This window comes from Prunus avium, chromosome 8 (genome assembly GCF_965620075.1).
Source record: "Prunus avium chromosome 8, drPruAviu1.hap1.1, whole genome shotgun sequence".
NCBI classification, from domain to species: Eukaryota; Viridiplantae; Streptophyta; class Magnoliopsida; order Rosales; family Rosaceae; genus Prunus; species Prunus avium.
The window spans coordinates 38001920-38018160 of record NC_142291.1 but is presented as its reverse complement, the minus strand read 5'-3'; the positions used below and the strand labels follow the sequence as shown (position 1 = coordinate 38018160).

Genomic DNA, 16241 nt, shown 5'->3' with positions numbered 1-16241 from the left:
CACTTTGGCCCCTGAATGTCTGCGGCTTTGGTCTCAAATTTTTTGCATGTGCTGAATTCCTACACGACATTCTGTTTTTGGGTCGCAACTTTTGCACGACATTTGGTAGTTCTGAGAAGACTTCTCTTGTGGGGAAAATGACTGGACTTTCTAACACAAGCCGTTTTGTTTTAACAGAGGAGAAGACCAGTTGAGTATAAATGAAAAATGAAAGAGAGATAGTCACATGTTTGTATACGGCTGGTAAACACCGGTGAATCTGTTGAAAATACATGTAACTGGTAAACACCGGTGAATCTGTCGAAGTTTTCTATGTGGTGAACTCATAGAAAACCTTTTTGCCTATACCTTGCCAGGGGAAAAACGTGAGAATTACTGACTTTTGAGATATGACGCTACCAAAAATAGTGGATGAATCTAATCTAACCCAGGCTTTTATCTTTTTAAATTCAAAAATAATAGGCAACTGAAAGGACAAAACCTGAATTCAAACCCAGAAATGGGCTTGGGAGTAGATAGATATTAGATCATACCAAGCAGATAAATTTTAGATGTTACACCAGTACAGAGTGATGGATGCACTGGGAGAAGAAGAAGTAAAAGAAAAAGCTATTTAACACAGAACTTTATCTATATTTAATCTCTGGAGTCTGGAAAAACAACTGATACAATATAAGAAACTCATATGAATTCAACCTTAACTAATTAGCACTTCACTAACAGGTAAGAATCTATATATCTCAGTCTGCTGTACATTGAAGGGCTTTACAAATATGCTGGCAGCAATGGTCCAGGTGAGGTGGACCAATATAGACGATGCTGCACATCAATCCGTACAACTATTAACAGGAGTACACACAATAAGAATCGAAATTCACAAGCGAATGGTGCTCATAACTGCAGTATTGAAATCCAAGCTGTAATGGAAAGGCGACTTTGTAATGAGAGATCTCCATTTCTTCTTCTTAGGATTGTAGATTTGGATGTACAGCGTTCCTGCCCTCTTATGCAGTCGCGACCTTCGGGTTTCTGTTGTCTCAACTGCCTTCAAAAGGGTGATTGCATGCAGCTCTCCGTCCAATACAACAAATCCAAATAATGAGTTGCAAGGAGCCTTTCTTGGTATACGTGACTCTTTAAACCAGCGATTTGAAGCCATGTTATACCTGCAGTGCAGTAGACACAGCATTTAAGCAACAAAAGCAATAACTTCCTTTGAAAATCATCATTGAAAGATCAAATGCAGAGGGGCAAGTTTAAAAAGTAGCTGCATTCCATTTAGGTCTTCAAGTTCTAATTTCCTATACAAGATGATGTTCTTCAAATTAGGGACAACATACAGCACTTGAGCATTCACAGTGGGAGAAATTCAAAAGGACACACATAAACTGGGGCAGATGACATACGCCCAAAAGGACATTAATAAACATACACAAAAGCGAACTTACAAGAATGTGGTCCCATATAGTAGAATAGCTTCTACAGATAGTCCCATAAAACTATGCATCTCTCAACATTTTTTTATGATAAACAACATTTTCCCTAATGTAAATCACAATCAATCCAATAGAAAAGAAGCTAAAGCATCACAGCCATTATTGCTAGGTAGAATCTATGTCAAAGGAACTCCAGAGACTAGGTCACCTAAGTCATAAACTTTAAATTAGCATAATTATCCAATTTAAATCATCATAAATAACTGAAGCATAATAGCCACTGTCTGTTAGGTTTTATTAGTTCAATATAGCTTGAAAGAAGATTTCAAACTCTGTCTTCTGCATTCTCCTTTTGGTGGAATATAAAGATAATGTTCAGCCTGAGATATAAGCACAAACTACATCATGGAGAATCAGAATAAGTTCAAGATCTGCCCCTCCCCAGTTGTTTCTTTAAAGGCAAATCCAAAGACAATGCTTCAATGGTGTTATATATAAAATATGACCGAGCCACATAAAGAGTTCCAGCATTCCGCAAAGCTTGGATAGTCTCACAAAAAAGAAAAGAAAAAAAAAAGCTAGTATATGTGGATTAAGACTTTAAATCAATGAACATTTTGATGTTTCCACTTCAGATAATCCTCTCCCATGCACACGTGTTTTCCCTTTTGTTATGTTTAACCACTGAGGGGGACCAAGGGTGCAAAGGGAACAAAAGTCGACTCCATCTAAGTTCTTACACCCTTATTTCACTACTCCACTTTAAAAAAAAAATCTCAATGAATATCTCTAAGTACCTACTCTAGACTGGACCATCTCAGCAACTAAGCATCTCTGAGTACTTCTACTCGCATTTGCATGATCCATTCAACTAACATTTCAAACCCTATAAGGCCAATAATTACAGAAATCTAACACTAAGTTCGGGCACAACTCTCAATCAAAATAACATTAATCATTCAATACCAGGTAATTTTTAAGTAAATGCAATAATGTTGTGGGAAACTGAATCATCAATACACCCGGAACATGAGGCAGCAGCAAAAATTTTCTATCTAAATCACACATTTAGTTCATCTGAAAACAACTGTTGCCCATTAAACTGATTTAAGTAACATCAAATTCAAACAAATCCAACAAGGAAACACAATGCAGAGCAAAAACATTTGAGCTTAAAGCTTAGTAGAGGTATTTAAGACTGACATCTAAATGAATAATCTCAATCCAATTTGAATCAATTGTTACTAGCAGAACAGAACATACAATGCTAGTTCAAGCCCAAACTTAAACACAAAAAATTAAGAAAATGGAAAAACTACCTGAATATATCATTCCCATCAAGCATGAAAACAGCAGGGCGTCCACGATCATCACCATCTTCGATTACGACAATTTTCCCGAGCCTCACCCTTTCCCCTTCTTCCCACATATCCCCAAGCTCCCTCCACCTGCCACCACCATCCCCATTCTTCAATTCCATCACCACGGCGTCTCTGTAATACTCGTCTATTGGAAAAACTCCTGATATCGTCCTAGACTCGCCGTACCCACCCATCACCCAGAACTCCCTCTCCTCCCCTTCCCCAACAAAGAACCCCGCGCACCCGGCCCGAAAACCCGGCAACCCGTCCATGGCAACCCATTCATTTCTACCGATGTCATATCGCTCCACCGAGGTCATTCGGCTTCCAGCAGCGCTGAACAGCGTGTGACGAGAGCCACCGCCAGCGACGAGAATCTCGCCGGAGCTCGGAACCGCGGCGCAGGCGAAGCTGCCACGTGGCGTGAGCATCGGGGCGAGGAAGTCCCACGAGGAAGTGTTGAAATCGAATCGGAAGACAGCGGAGGACGGCGAGGGACGGTCGATCGGGAACGAGCGAGTGTCGAAGAGCGAACCGCCGATGACGTAGAGGTGGGGGCCAATGGAGAGGGATGTGAAGTTGCAGAGGCCATAGACGTGGGGGTTACAAGGCATGGGGGGAAGGGGGCACCAGGCTAGGTTTTGGGGGTCGAAGAGATAAGGAGAGGCTACAGAGGGGTCTTGGGGGAAGATACAGAGGAGGTGAGAGAGGTTACGGTGGGTTTGGCGGAGAGCGATTAGGGTTTTGGAGGAGAGGAAGAGCTTCCATGATTTGCAGGTTGGTTTGAGGCGAGCTTGGTGGGAGTAGGGGATGAAGGAGAGAATGAGTGATGCGACGTCGTTTGGGAGACCAGGAATTAGGGTTACGGTTTCGTCGATCTGCATCAATTGTGGTGAAGATGGCGATGAAGAAGATGAAGATGAAGAAGGAGATGAAGGTGTGGGTTGGGTCATTTCTTCTTCTTCTTCTTATTCTTCTTCACGTCTATAAAGTCTCTGCCTCTCTCACTCTCATATTCTTTCATTCTGGATTGGCGTTGAGAAGTTTAATCTATTTTGTTTTTTTATTTCTTTTCTCTTACACACTTTCGTGAATGTCCAGAAGGCTACAGTTTTCTCACACGTGGATTGGCGGTTGATTAATCCGTTTCGTTTTTCGGTAACAATAATCCAGGACACCAAATTTATACACTAAATTTGAGTCCCAAAAAAACAAAATTCATCGGGTAGATTAAAGAACAAAATTTTCACTATCATATTCTTTCATTCTGAATGGGCGTTGACAATTTTAGAGTTCGTTTGGTATCCTATTAAAAATATAAACTAAAAATAATAATTTCTTTTAAAAACATGAATTTCCAAATACTTAATTTACGATATAAAAACTTTTTTGGTATGAAACTTCAAAATAGGAGAAGTAATTTGAGTTGGTATGTTGTGTGAGATTGATACACAAATGTTTAAAAGTAATTGAGTTTGAGGAAAAATGACACGTTTATATATTTTGCCAAATTTTATTTAGAAACACAAATCTAACATGATTAGATCAATTTACTAATCAATTAAAATTAGATATATTTTTATGAGAATGTTGACCCGATTAAGATTGACTTTGTAACCAATTTAATTAATACAAGTTGTATTATACAACTAGAGTTTGACGGTTGGATTAGGGCCCACATTGAGTAGGTAGTGTTGGGCTAAAAGTCACTTTACGGCTTTGTTTGGACCCAAAGAAATAAGAGGCTTTTTTTATATATTAGAAATGAGCCCAAAAAATCAGTTAACGAGACGTTAAAATAACGCGAAAACAAACGCGTTGGAGTTACGTTAATTCAAACAGCGCCTTAACTCCCTTTGTGTAAATAAACGTTTAACAGTCGTCTCTTTCTTCTCAATAGTGTGAGAGTAAGGCGCGAAGAGAGTGAGAGAGAGCCACAAGAATGGCGAAATTGTGGGGCGTGCGAAGACTGCCACTTCCACAAACCAAAGGACACGAAGGCAGTGCTAAACGAACAAAGAAAAAGAAACAAAAGAAAGAGTATGCAACTTCTGCAAGCTTTGGTTTTCCATTCTAAATCTCTCATTTTTTATGAGAAATGGGAACCAAGATCGTTAAAAGCTTAATGAGTTTTTGATTTGTATTCAGCAGAGTAGCTACGTTTCTGGGTTTCTCTCTGAGAATCGATCAGAATGGTAAACTTAGTTTACATTTCTCGTTTATATATGTGAATTTTCCATGAAGATGCAGTCAAGGCAAATGCTGCTCCTGATGTGATTTTTTCACAGAAAAATAGAGAATTAGGTGCCTTAGATTGAGAAAAAGAGACTACAGATGGAGGTTTGCATCTAAGAAATTTGGTAGAAAGTTATGTTTCCAAGTAATTGTTCAAACTTTTAGTACACATTCAGAAATAGGCTACATGGACACACATATATAGTCATTAAGAAGACTGCCTGAGTGGTTTTTATATTGATAACTTTGGGGCTAAATTATGAGATCCCATGAGTTTTTTTTTTCTTGGTACCTACTGAACATGTATAGCTTACTATTTGTGGTACATATTATGAAAGCGAAAGAGATTTAAGCTACTTTTACTAACATTCCAGCTTTTCACTGCTTACTGAAAGGGAAAAGAAGGCATTGAACTGATTATGTAGTAAATTTTTTCAACTGCTGCAGGGCAAGCCAGTGACCATTGTTGTTGGTTCTCAAATTTGGGTTGAAAATCCAGAATTAGTTTGGATTGACGGAGAAGTAATAAATATTAAGGGAGAGGATGCTGAGATTCAAATTAGTAATGGGAATAAGGTACAGAGTTGTTTTATCTTTTTTTATGATTGGAAGAGTTGTTATTATTTAAATCTGAATCTTTTGGTCTTATTCATTTGTCTTTAAATCCAACATTTTTCCAATCTATTTATCTGGTTTCGGTTTGAAGAAGTTTGGGTGCATTATCTTCGTTGGAATTTGTTTGATTAGTACATGTTTGGATCATAGGATAAAAAGTAGCAGTTTTGAGGCCAAATTTTGTGTTTCAAGCTTGTGATTCTTAACAATTACAGAACATGTCGACCAAAAAAAAAAACAATTACAGAAAATGGCCTTAAACTACTCTTTAAACAAGCTTCTGCATGAGTTTTCTGCATGATTCTTGTTTCTGCTTAGAAATTTAAAGATGTTATTTAAGAAGAAAACGTACCTGCTGTTTAGTGTTGAATGTGTCTGCATCAATGTGGCTTTCCCCTTTTTCCATCAGTTTTCCTTCTCCTCCTCCTCTCCTTCTTCTATATGATTTTTTATATTCTCCTGATCCTGAAAGATTACATAAGCATATGATCCTTGTCATATTTTTGTTTTTCTGCACCAATTTATGCAGTTCTGTTACCCCTTTGGGAGTGACAGAAAATCTCTTCTTCTTGTATAAAAAAAAGGACTCCCTTAAGTCAAGTGCCAAAATTCATTTCATATGCGGCTTTATTGAAATACCAGTTTGTCTATTTCTTAAACTGACCTACTTTCATATTGGTCAGGTCGTTGCAAAGGTGTCAAAAATATATCCAAAGGATATGGAAATGCCTGCTGGTGGAGTTGATGACATGACTAAGCTATCATACTTGCATGAACCTGGAGTTCTTTGTAATTTGGCAACTAGATATGAGAGCAATGAAATTTATGTAAGATTTCTCTTATCTTTAGTTTTGATCAATTAATGTACACCCTGGTGAAGAAAATGATTAATCACTGCAGCTTTGGGCATCTCTGTTATAATACTTTGACATCATGGCAGACTTACACTGGAAACATTCTCATCGCCATCAATCCATTCCAAAGTCTCTCACATCTGTATGATACTGTTATGATGGAACGGTATAATGGAGTGCCATTTGGAGAACTGGGTCCTCATGTTTTTGCAATAGCTGATGCTGCATACAGGTGACCTGTGTTTCTTTTGCATCCTACTTTTTCCTCCTTAAAAGATCAGTTACTTTACTGAATTTTCCAAATCTAACCAGGGAAATGATTAATGAGGGTAAAAGCAACTCTATTCTGGTTAGTGGGGAAAGCGGAGCTGGTAAGACTGAAACAACTAAAATGCTTATGCGCTACCTTGCCTATTTGGGCGGAAATGCTGCAGCTGAAGGACGGACTGTTGAACAACAAGTTTTAGAAGTAAGCTGATTAGCTGAAACCATATTACTGTAGCTAACGTTTTTTAATGGTAGAATGAGATCTGAAGCCTTGCATAAATATCCTTTCCCATCACTAAAGAAAATGATGTTAAGTGCCAATCTTTTAATTAATTAATTTTTTCTGAATTGTGTAATATTTCTTTTATTGTTTTAACTTGTACCCTTCTAAAAAATTTGTTGTTGTAACTGACATGGTGCAGTCAAATCCAGTTCTTGAAGCCTTTGGTAACGCTAAAACTGTTAAGAATAACAATTCCAGGTGAGAAATTGTTAAATGGTTTGAGATTTTTTTTTTGGTGCTGTTTTTGCTGTTGGTACTGTTTTGTTTAATATATTTTGAAAAAAATACGCTTGGCATGTCTTTGGATCTACATGATCTATTTCTAAATCTTTATACCAGACAATGAAATTTCCTAAATAGTTTCTGTACCTACTGTTGTTCTCTTAAATATATTGGTGCAGCCGCTTTGGGAAATTTGTCGAGATTCAATTTGATAAACGTGGTAGAATATCGGGGGCAGCCATCAGAACTTATCTCTTAGAGAGATCTCGTGTTTGCCAAATTTCTGATTTAGAGCGTAACTATCACTGTTTTTATCTCCTTTGTGCTGCTCCGGAACAGGTACATAGCTCAGTTTTCTACTTCAGTGAATATTTTTTATATTTCACAAAATTTCTGGTTGACAGATTTCAAGTGTTATCAGGAAAAAGAGAAGTATAAGTTGGGAGATCCTAAGTCATATCACTATCTTAATCAATCAAATTGCTATCAACTGGATGGTATAAGTGATGAACATAATTATCTCTCCACAAGGAGAGCCATGGATGTTGTTGGAATAAGTGTAGCAGAACAGGTATATTATATTGATTTAAATCTGCATTTGTTTAATGCTAAGTTAAGCATCATTATACAGAAAATCTGGGAATAACTCACTCTGTCTCTCTGTCTCTCTCTGTCTCTCTGTCTCTCTGTCTCTCTCTCTGTCTCTCTGTCTCTCTCTCTCTCTCAGGAGGCTATTTTCAGTGTTGTTGCTGCAATTCTTCATCTTGGTAATATTGATTTTGCCAATGGGGAAGATAATGATTCATCTGTTCTGAAAAATGACGAATCCCTTTTTCATCTTCAAATGACAGCAGAACTTCTAATGTGCGACGCAAGCTTTGCTCTAGACAAAATTCATACTCTTTTTTTTTTTCTGTCAATCACTGTGCAGTTTGCATCTGTCTTATTCGTATATCAGGTGTAATCCTCGTGCACTGGAAGATGCACTGTGTAAGCGTGTAATGGTTACTCCAGAAGAAATTATTAAAAGAAGTCTTGATCCCCATGGCGCAACAGTTAGCAGAGATGGTTTGGCCAAGACCATATACTCTCGTTTGTTTGACTGGTAAGATGCTAGCTTCTGAATCATTTTTACTAAACTGCTTACTGTGGAAATGAAGCATTTAACAATATTGGTTTTTCTATTTGTTTTTTATGTCCAGGTTGGTGGACAAAATCAATGTCTCAATTGGACAAGACCCTAGCTCAAAATGTCTGATTGGGGTCCTTGATATATATGGTTTTGAGAGCTTTAAAACTAACAGGTAATGATTGATTGCCGAAAATGTAGAATGCATAGATATGTTTGGGCCAGGTTCTGTGTTTTATGCATTTAGCATAAACAAAAATACATTCTCATCTATATTTGGTATGCATAAGAAGACCTAATACTACCTAGCATCAGGTGGCGTGAACTTCTGACCTGCACTAAGGTACTTGGGGAATCCTCGGGATATTGCTGAATCCGAATTTACTCAGCTACAAATAATTAGAAAGGAGGATCCCATATTAAATTTAGCTTGAATCCCACTACGTTATTCTTAGTCCTAACTTGATATGTTCCATTAATGCAGTTTTGAGCAGTTCTGTATTAATTACACTAATGAAAAGCTGCAACAACATTTCAACAAGGTATGAGGTTAGTCATACTTGAAAACTTGAGTTTTTAGTCATTCTTTTCAATGTACCATCTAAGTGTTATGATGTGATTCAGCATGTATTCAAGTCGGAACAAGAGGAGTACACTAGAGAGGAAATTGATTGGAGCTACATAGAATTTGTTGATAATAAAGATGTCCTGGATCTCATTGAACAGGTCTTCTTACTCTCTCTCTCTCTCTCTCTCTCTCTCTCTCTCTCTCTCTCTCCCCATCTTTCCCCATCCCCCTCCCTCCCTCTAATGTTTTCTCATGTGAACTGGTAAACAGAAAAGCACTTACATAGCTCGTAAACTCTTATAAGTCCTGTCCCCATTGGAGGTGACGCAAGCCAAAACTTTAAAATATTCTAAAAGCAGTGACTTGTCCCTTTTCCTTTGATGCATCATGCCCCACTCATGATGTTAGTCCTTATGAATGATCATATATATGGGACTTCATGTTTGCTGATTTGTATCCCCTATTCTGGAGCCAGAATGTCTTTCAAGCAATGCTAATAATTGGTGAAACTCTGCATGTGTTTCCAAATGTTTCATTTAATCTACTGTCGTGGTTTCATTTTTGTGTATTGCTGATCTGTTCATTCAGCAGTTAAACTACGAGAAAGTAATACTGAATCATCTATATCCACACATCACAATTTAACTAATTGATTCCGCTTCTGCAGAAAAAAGGTGGAATTATTGCTCTGCTTGATGAAGCTTGGTATGAACATCTCTTCATTCTTGGCTGCAATCACACACACACACACACACACACACACACACAAAGAAGCTCCTGCTCAGATGCTTCATTAGGTGAAGTTGGGATGGTAAAATCTCCATGTTCTTGACTGAAATTACACACACACACACACATTCACACAGAGGTTCCTGCTCAGGTACTTCGTATTAAATGAATGGTATATCTCCAGATTTGTATGAAATCCAGAAACTGCTCTATATTTTATCCATTAACTGTTGTTTTCAGTGTAAATTTATAATCCAAGAATGGATTCCACCGTTACATTAAATGTTCTGGCCCTGCTTTTCATGCCCACCACGTTAATCAATTAGATATTTTATGGATGGCCATCTAATCCTTTGAATATCCTTTATGAAACGTTTTTATAAAACTTTAATTCTTTGCACAATTAGATGGAAAAAGGACACATCCAACCATTGTCTAATCAGAATTTTTTTTGGAGGGATAACTTTGTCTCTTTACAGCATGTTTCCAAAATCAACTCATGACACATTTTCACAAAAGCTGTATCAGACATTCAAAGATAACAAACGCTTCATCAAGCCAAAACTGACCCGCTCAGATTTCACCATTGTTCATTATGCAGGAGAAGTGAGCTTGGTTCTTGTATTTTGTTCTGAAATTCATCATCTGTACTGTGGTTTCCACTGAAGTATCCTCACTTATTTTTGCTTTTTATTTTTTAGGTACAATATCAGTCTGATCAATTTCTAGACAAAAATAAAGACTATATTGTTCCAGAGCATCGAGATTTGTTGAGTGCTTCAAAATGCTCTTTTGTAGCAGGCCTTTTCCCTTCACTTACTGAGGAGGCGGCCAAATCTTCCAAGTTCTCATCTATCAGTTCTCGTTTTAAGGTATCTTCTAGTCTGGCTATCTTCTTGTCTACAATTCTGGTATCAGAAAGAAAGAAAATTGCTTACAATTGTTTTGGATTTTGCCCAAGAAATTATTATAAAATTATTCCATGTGTCAAAATGATTTACTGCAGAAAGGTGAAACTTAATTTGTGACCTTATTGATGCAGCTACAACTCCAACACTTGATGGAAACACTAAATGCTACAGAACCCCATTACATTAGATGTATAAAGCCAAATAATGTCCTAAAGCCTGCAATATTTGAGAATATCAATGTCGTGCAACAACTACATTCTGGTGTAAGTACAACGGGAACTGTGTGTACAGTACTATTACTTATTATCAATTAGTGGCATTTATACTTTGTTATTTGTGTAGGGTGTTTTAGAGGCAGTCCGAATAAAATGTGCAGGATACCCTACTTACAGGAGTTTTTTTGAATTTTTAACTCGATTTCGTATCCTGGCCCCTGAGGTTCTAAAAATGGAGTAAGTGCCACCTTATGCTTTCACTTTTAATGTTGTCACATTGTTATCTTCCATATTGTTGTTGGCTTTTCTACTTATTCATGGATGTTTTGGTTATGTTCCCATTTCTGAACTTAATGCCTATATTATCAGCTTTCCTGAAAACGAAGCCTGCGAAAAGATTCTGGAGAAGATGGGGCTTAAAGGTTATCAGGTAATAAGAACCATTACTTCGTATCAATCACTCTTATGTTGACAAACACAAGATTCACAACAGAAATTTCTGGAACTCCTACTTGGCTTTGCCTTGGTGGTAAACCACAATTGCAAAGCAAGCTCCTAACCTATGACTATTGTTGACTGAAATAGCTATGATACGGAACCCAATGAAAATAACAAAAAGAAGAGGGAAAGATAGAAACTCAAGACCGAAAATTCTTTTGTAATTCAATAATGGAGTTTCCTCAAAACAGCTGCTTCATGGCCTATTTATAGGGCCAGTCTGAAAAATCACATCAAAATCAAATATTATGTCTTTAACTTGCAAGATATCTTTTCTTTTTTTTTGGGGTGTTTTTAACAAGACATCATATATATTCAACTAAGTTGTAAATAGTTTTTTTTCAGATAGGGAAAACAAAGGTTTTCCTAAGAGCTGGTCAGATGGCTGAGCTAGATGCAAAGAGAGCACTCATGCTTGGCGACTCAGCTAAGGTGATTCAAAGGCGAGGCCGAACTCATATTACTCGTAGAAAGTATGTTTCTATACAGGAGGCTTCTATTTGTGTACAATCATTTTGCAGAGGTGAGTGCAAAAAAGAAGAGGAAGCCTATTTGCCTCTCTTTTTCAAAGGCAAAATCCTGAAATTTTTCAGCTGATTGAATGTATTTTGAAGGATTTGGTTACAGTGTGATCCCCGTCCCCCTTATTCATTTATGTAATTTTCCATTACCCTATCAGTTAGTGCTCTTGTCAGCTATGTATACTAACTACCTTTATAATTGGCTGCATATACTAGCTAATTTTATATATGCTATTTCACAAGTATTTCGTTGTTATGATTCAGGAGAATTGGTTCGCAAGTTATATAAGCTCAAGAAGCGGGTGAATGCTGTAGTTAAAATTCAGAAGACTGCACGTAAACGCCTGGCGAGAAAAGACTATATCAAAATCTTGTTCTCTTCAGTTGTCTTACAGACTAGTTTACGGGCAATGGTTGCTCGTGATGAACTTAGATATAGGGTTAAGGTTGCAATTATTATTCAGGTGATTACCCAGCTTCTTGTGTTGCTAACTTGATATATACATAGTTTGTTGCTTTTTGGATTTCCCAAGAACTTGTGTTAATGCCTGGCGAGAAAAGACTCAAATTCATGATCTCTTAACTGTCTTGCAGACAGGTTTACGGGCAATGGCTGCTCGTGATGCTTTTAGATATAGAGTTAATGCGGCAGTTATTATTCAGGTGATCCTGCTTCCTTTTCGCTATAATACATAGTTTGTCGCTTTTCACATTCTCAAAGAATTTGCGGATATACCGACAAGAAAATCTCAAAACCGAGTTCTCTTCAATTGTCTACAGACAGGTTTACGAGCAATGGCTGCTCGTGATGCTTTTAGATGTAGAGTGCAATCTAAGCCGAGAGTTATTGTTCAGGTAATTACCTAGCTTCCTCTGTGGTTTTTTTTTTTTTTTTTTTTTTTTTTTTTTCATATCCTCAAAATATGACCAAAAGAAACATGCAGGAAAATTCGCTTCAACATAGTTCTGGGCAAAAATGAATCTTGTATTTCGTTAATTAGTTGAGTGAATGCAACTCAATATATATGTATATATACATACATATATATAGTGTTCTCAAAATGAGAGTACAGACTACTATCATACTATCTACAAGATCAGAAGCATCATGCTAGGTAATCCCTTTCAAGTTCTTTTACTGAAAATTTTAGATAATTTGTGCAGACTGACTTGGAAAAAGCAGAAGGAGAAGAGGCAACAAAGTTGGAGTCCTCTGTGCAAGCTAATGTAAGCAAAGTTAATGAAACAAATGTGTTGTTTGAATGTCTCGTTACAAAGGTAGAAACTGAAGAAGTATGCCCTATTCTCAAAGAATTCCTATGTCATGATCCAAATGCTGAAATCAATGGCCCAACCATAATGTTGCACCAAATATCTCTGCTTTTAAATTCTCGTAAAGAAATCAATGACAAATGACTATTATACTTCATACAAAATCAGAAGAATCATGCTAGGTAATCCCTTTCAAGTCTTTGGTGAAATAGACGTGTCATCTAAAATTCTGGTTTCACAGATAGAAATTGAAGATATTACCAAAGAAATCCCAAGTCCTGAAAAAAATGCTGAAAAGATCAAAATTCTTACTGCAGAAGTTGAAAATCTGAAGGTAATGATTATTGACCCAATAGCTTAGAAATTGCCATTCTTCTAGATTTGTTCCATTATTTTTCTCATCGTAAACTGGTTTAGGAATTATAGCACCTACAAATTAATGATCCATCTCTTTTCACATAGGCCATGCTGCAAGCAGAAAAACAAAGAGCCAATGAGTGTGAAAGGAGATACGTAGAAGCCCGGGTATCAAGTGAGGAAGGACGTAAGAAGTTAGAGGAAACTGAAAGAATAGTACATCAACTTCAGGACTCTTTGAACAGGTAGTACTCGTTGATGCGCTTACGAATTATACTCTTATAATTTTTTCATTTCTCCCTTTCATCTTGTGCATGGATTACATAGAACTGAATATGGTATTTACTCATCAAGTTGACTTTCCATTGGGTCAAAGAGGCTCGATTGTGAACCTGACAAACTTGGAATCTATGATGTAATTTGCAAATGAAATATATGACTAGTTCTAAGTGCTTGTATTAGGATTTAAGTATATAGTTTTTATATGTTAGGAATAGAAAGAAAATATATATTTTGAAGCGTCTTATAGGTTTTTAAAAAAAAATTTCAATTCGCAGTCATTGAAATGAGTTTCCCAGTCTAAATTACTTTCGACTATCAAATAAGATACTTTTTCTCTGGGTACATAGGTCAAATTATTAGCAATATGATTTTGGTTTTGTTATGGGCAACTCAAAGCCTTGTAATTGCATATAGCGAAAAAAATTTGAAGGCCCTCTTCATATGGCAATAATGAGATTATTTTATATGAATTTGGTTATATAGCTTGATTTGGTGCGTCTTACCTGCTGAAAAAAAAAAACACAATTTCCTACTTGCTCGTGTGCCCCATCAGTTTAACCCATTTTGTTTGTTTGAAGTATTTCCTGCAATATATAGTTTATAAGTGAAAATCATTTTGAGAAAACGAATGACATGAGAATACCAGAGAGAGGCAGCATTTCAATGATGCAAACATTACTTCTAACTTATTTAGATTTCTACATATATGAAAAGTTACAATTATTCTGATGATGTTTGTAAAGCTGCTCATAAATCAGTTGACTAATTTTAGATATGATCTAGTGTGTTTCAGGATGATATATTGCATGTCAAACCAAGTTTCGGAACTGAAAACAATCTTATCTACCGCATCCAAATCAAGTTCAACAACTGCAGGACCTTTTGTTAGACACGAAGGGTTCGATAGCATTTCCAGTAACTCTGAATGTTCATCCACTGACTCAGATTTTACTTTTTCAGCTCCAACTCCGACCTCAGCTAACTTTTCTTCCCCCTGCACCAATTCTCTCAAGCTCGTAGTTCAGGACATTTCAGCCGGAGATGTTTCAGGTTAGTTAGCTGTGTGTATTTTGATTTTCTGGCTATATGTACTTTATAATCCAGAACGAGCATCAATTTTCTAAGTGAGTGTGCAACTGATCCCACTATGTAACTGATTGTACCAAAGACAATGATCCTATCATACATAATATGTGTAGTGTTCCTATGGTGAAATTACTTCGCTGCAATTAAGCGCAATCTAGATCAGCTTGTTGCCACCTCTTTTTATGTGAGAAAAGCACTGATTTTGTCAGAATATTTTCAATTTCTAAAAGATACCCTCATTCAGAAATCATTTCCTTGCACATCATGTTATCTCCTTTTAACTTTGATAAAAATGGTTTATGTTTATAACTTATAAGTTATGTTTCTTTGTTTTATGTTTTCCTTTCCCTCGATGATACTTTTTGCAGGATCTGAAAGTGAGAAGGAGGAGGGGGGGGCTTTTGACGACTTCTTCTGACGGAGCCTGTTCTAATTATTTTTCTTCTTTCTTGCTTAGATATGGGTCTCTCATAAAACGTCAGACTTTTGGCACTGTATATAGGACACCAGACTTGAACATATCGTCCCGTATGCTTCATACAGGATCATAGATCGACAAATTTCTCTCAGGAAGCTGTAGATCATTTAGTCAGGTAGTGTTAGCAAAGGGGTCAAATGTAGTAAATTTTAGAGTAGTATGTAGTTTGACCTCATCCACTAACATACTTTGTGATTTCACTTTGCCCTGATAACTGGCCATGGGCTTATCGTGCGTAAATGTTGATCATAAAACTCTCTTGAGTAAGTTCATTTTCTTCTGCGTTGTCTTTGTAGACTTTACTTTTTATCCTGTTCAAATGTAATGGGACCTCCATCTCAACTTGAGAAGACAAAAGACCACTTAACAAGAAGCAGCAAGCTAATGAGGAGTTCGCCATCAATGTATAGCCCAAGGGCAGAAGTATTTGCTGCCTTAGTTTTTTGTTTTTTGTTTTTGTTTTTTTTTGTCTTTCTTACTTTAGCATTTTAGTCATGAATCAGACAACATGGCCTTTAGCTAATTGGCCGTCAGTGTAATTAACTTTAATTATGAGTTAACGTGTTGATTTTAGGGGTTGAGCATATATAGTAGTGCTTGGCGTTTACAAACAGAGTGTGTTGTGTGTGTGTGTAATATTCAGATCAAGCCAAATCTAGTGCCAAAATGTTTTGCTTTTCTAATTTTTTTTTCTTTCTAAATAACCTGCATTGTTGGTTTACATTTGGCCGGAAGAATGTAAGTGATCGAAGCCATTTGCATTCCTAATATATTAACCATTAAAAAAACGACTTTATTTTTTTCTTGTAAAAATTTCGGAGGAGAGGCAAAAAATGAGGGGAAACCACCTAAATTTCAGTAAAACTACCCCGAAACATCGATCTACTAGGCTTTCCTTTGTTCCAAACTGCGGTATATGCAT

The 16241-nt window shown here is 36.8% G+C and overlaps 2 protein-coding genes across 6 annotated transcripts; one reads left to right on the top strand and one right to left on the bottom strand.

The window, feature by feature from the left end:
• Nucleotides 1–612: 612 nt before the first annotated feature.
• LOC110757470 (Galactose oxidase/kelch repeat superfamily protein) lies at nt 613–3861 on the bottom strand. Its single transcript, XM_021959082.2, has 2 exons — nt 2756–3861; nt 613–1166 (listed from the first exon to the last, which is right to left on the bottom strand). The coding sequence occupies exons 1-2, from the start codon at nt 3748–3750 to the stop codon at nt 875–877; spliced, it is 1287 nt and encodes a 428-aa protein (XP_021814774.2). The 5' UTR covers nt 3751–3861; the 3' UTR covers nt 613–874.
• Nucleotides 3862–4682: 821 nt separating this feature from the next.
• On the top strand, nt 4683–15930 carry XIJ (P-loop containing nucleoside triphosphate hydrolases superfamily protein). Of its 5 annotated transcripts, XM_021959075.2 has the most exons (29): nt 4685–4837; nt 4949–4992; nt 5480–5608; nt 6331–6474; nt 6588–6733; nt 6814–6970; nt 7191–7249; nt 7453–7612; nt 7695–7844; nt 8001–8137; nt 8232–8378; nt 8476–8577; nt 8887–8944; nt 9027–9128; nt 9638–9675; nt 10179–10305; nt 10401–10571; nt 10742–10873; nt 10953–11062; nt 11195–11255; nt 11669–11846; nt 12109–12308; nt 12439–12507; nt 12625–12699; nt 13009–13071; nt 13358–13450; nt 13579–13718; nt 14549–14805; nt 15210–15930. In XM_021959075.2, exons 2-29 carry the CDS (start codon nt 4990–4992, stop codon nt 15257–15259), a joined length of 3258 nt encoding a protein of 1085 aa, XP_021814767.2. In that variant the 5' UTR covers nt 4685–4837; nt 4949–4989; the 3' UTR covers nt 15260–15930. The 5 variants fall into 5 exon arrangements, 4 of the variants coding, with proteins under 4 accessions (XP_021814767.2, XP_021814770.2, XP_088101564.1 ...); XM_021959078.2 differs by lacking the exon at nt 4949–4992; XM_021959074.2 differs by having other exon boundaries at nt 4687–4992.
• Nucleotides 15931–16241: the final 311 nt, after the last annotated feature.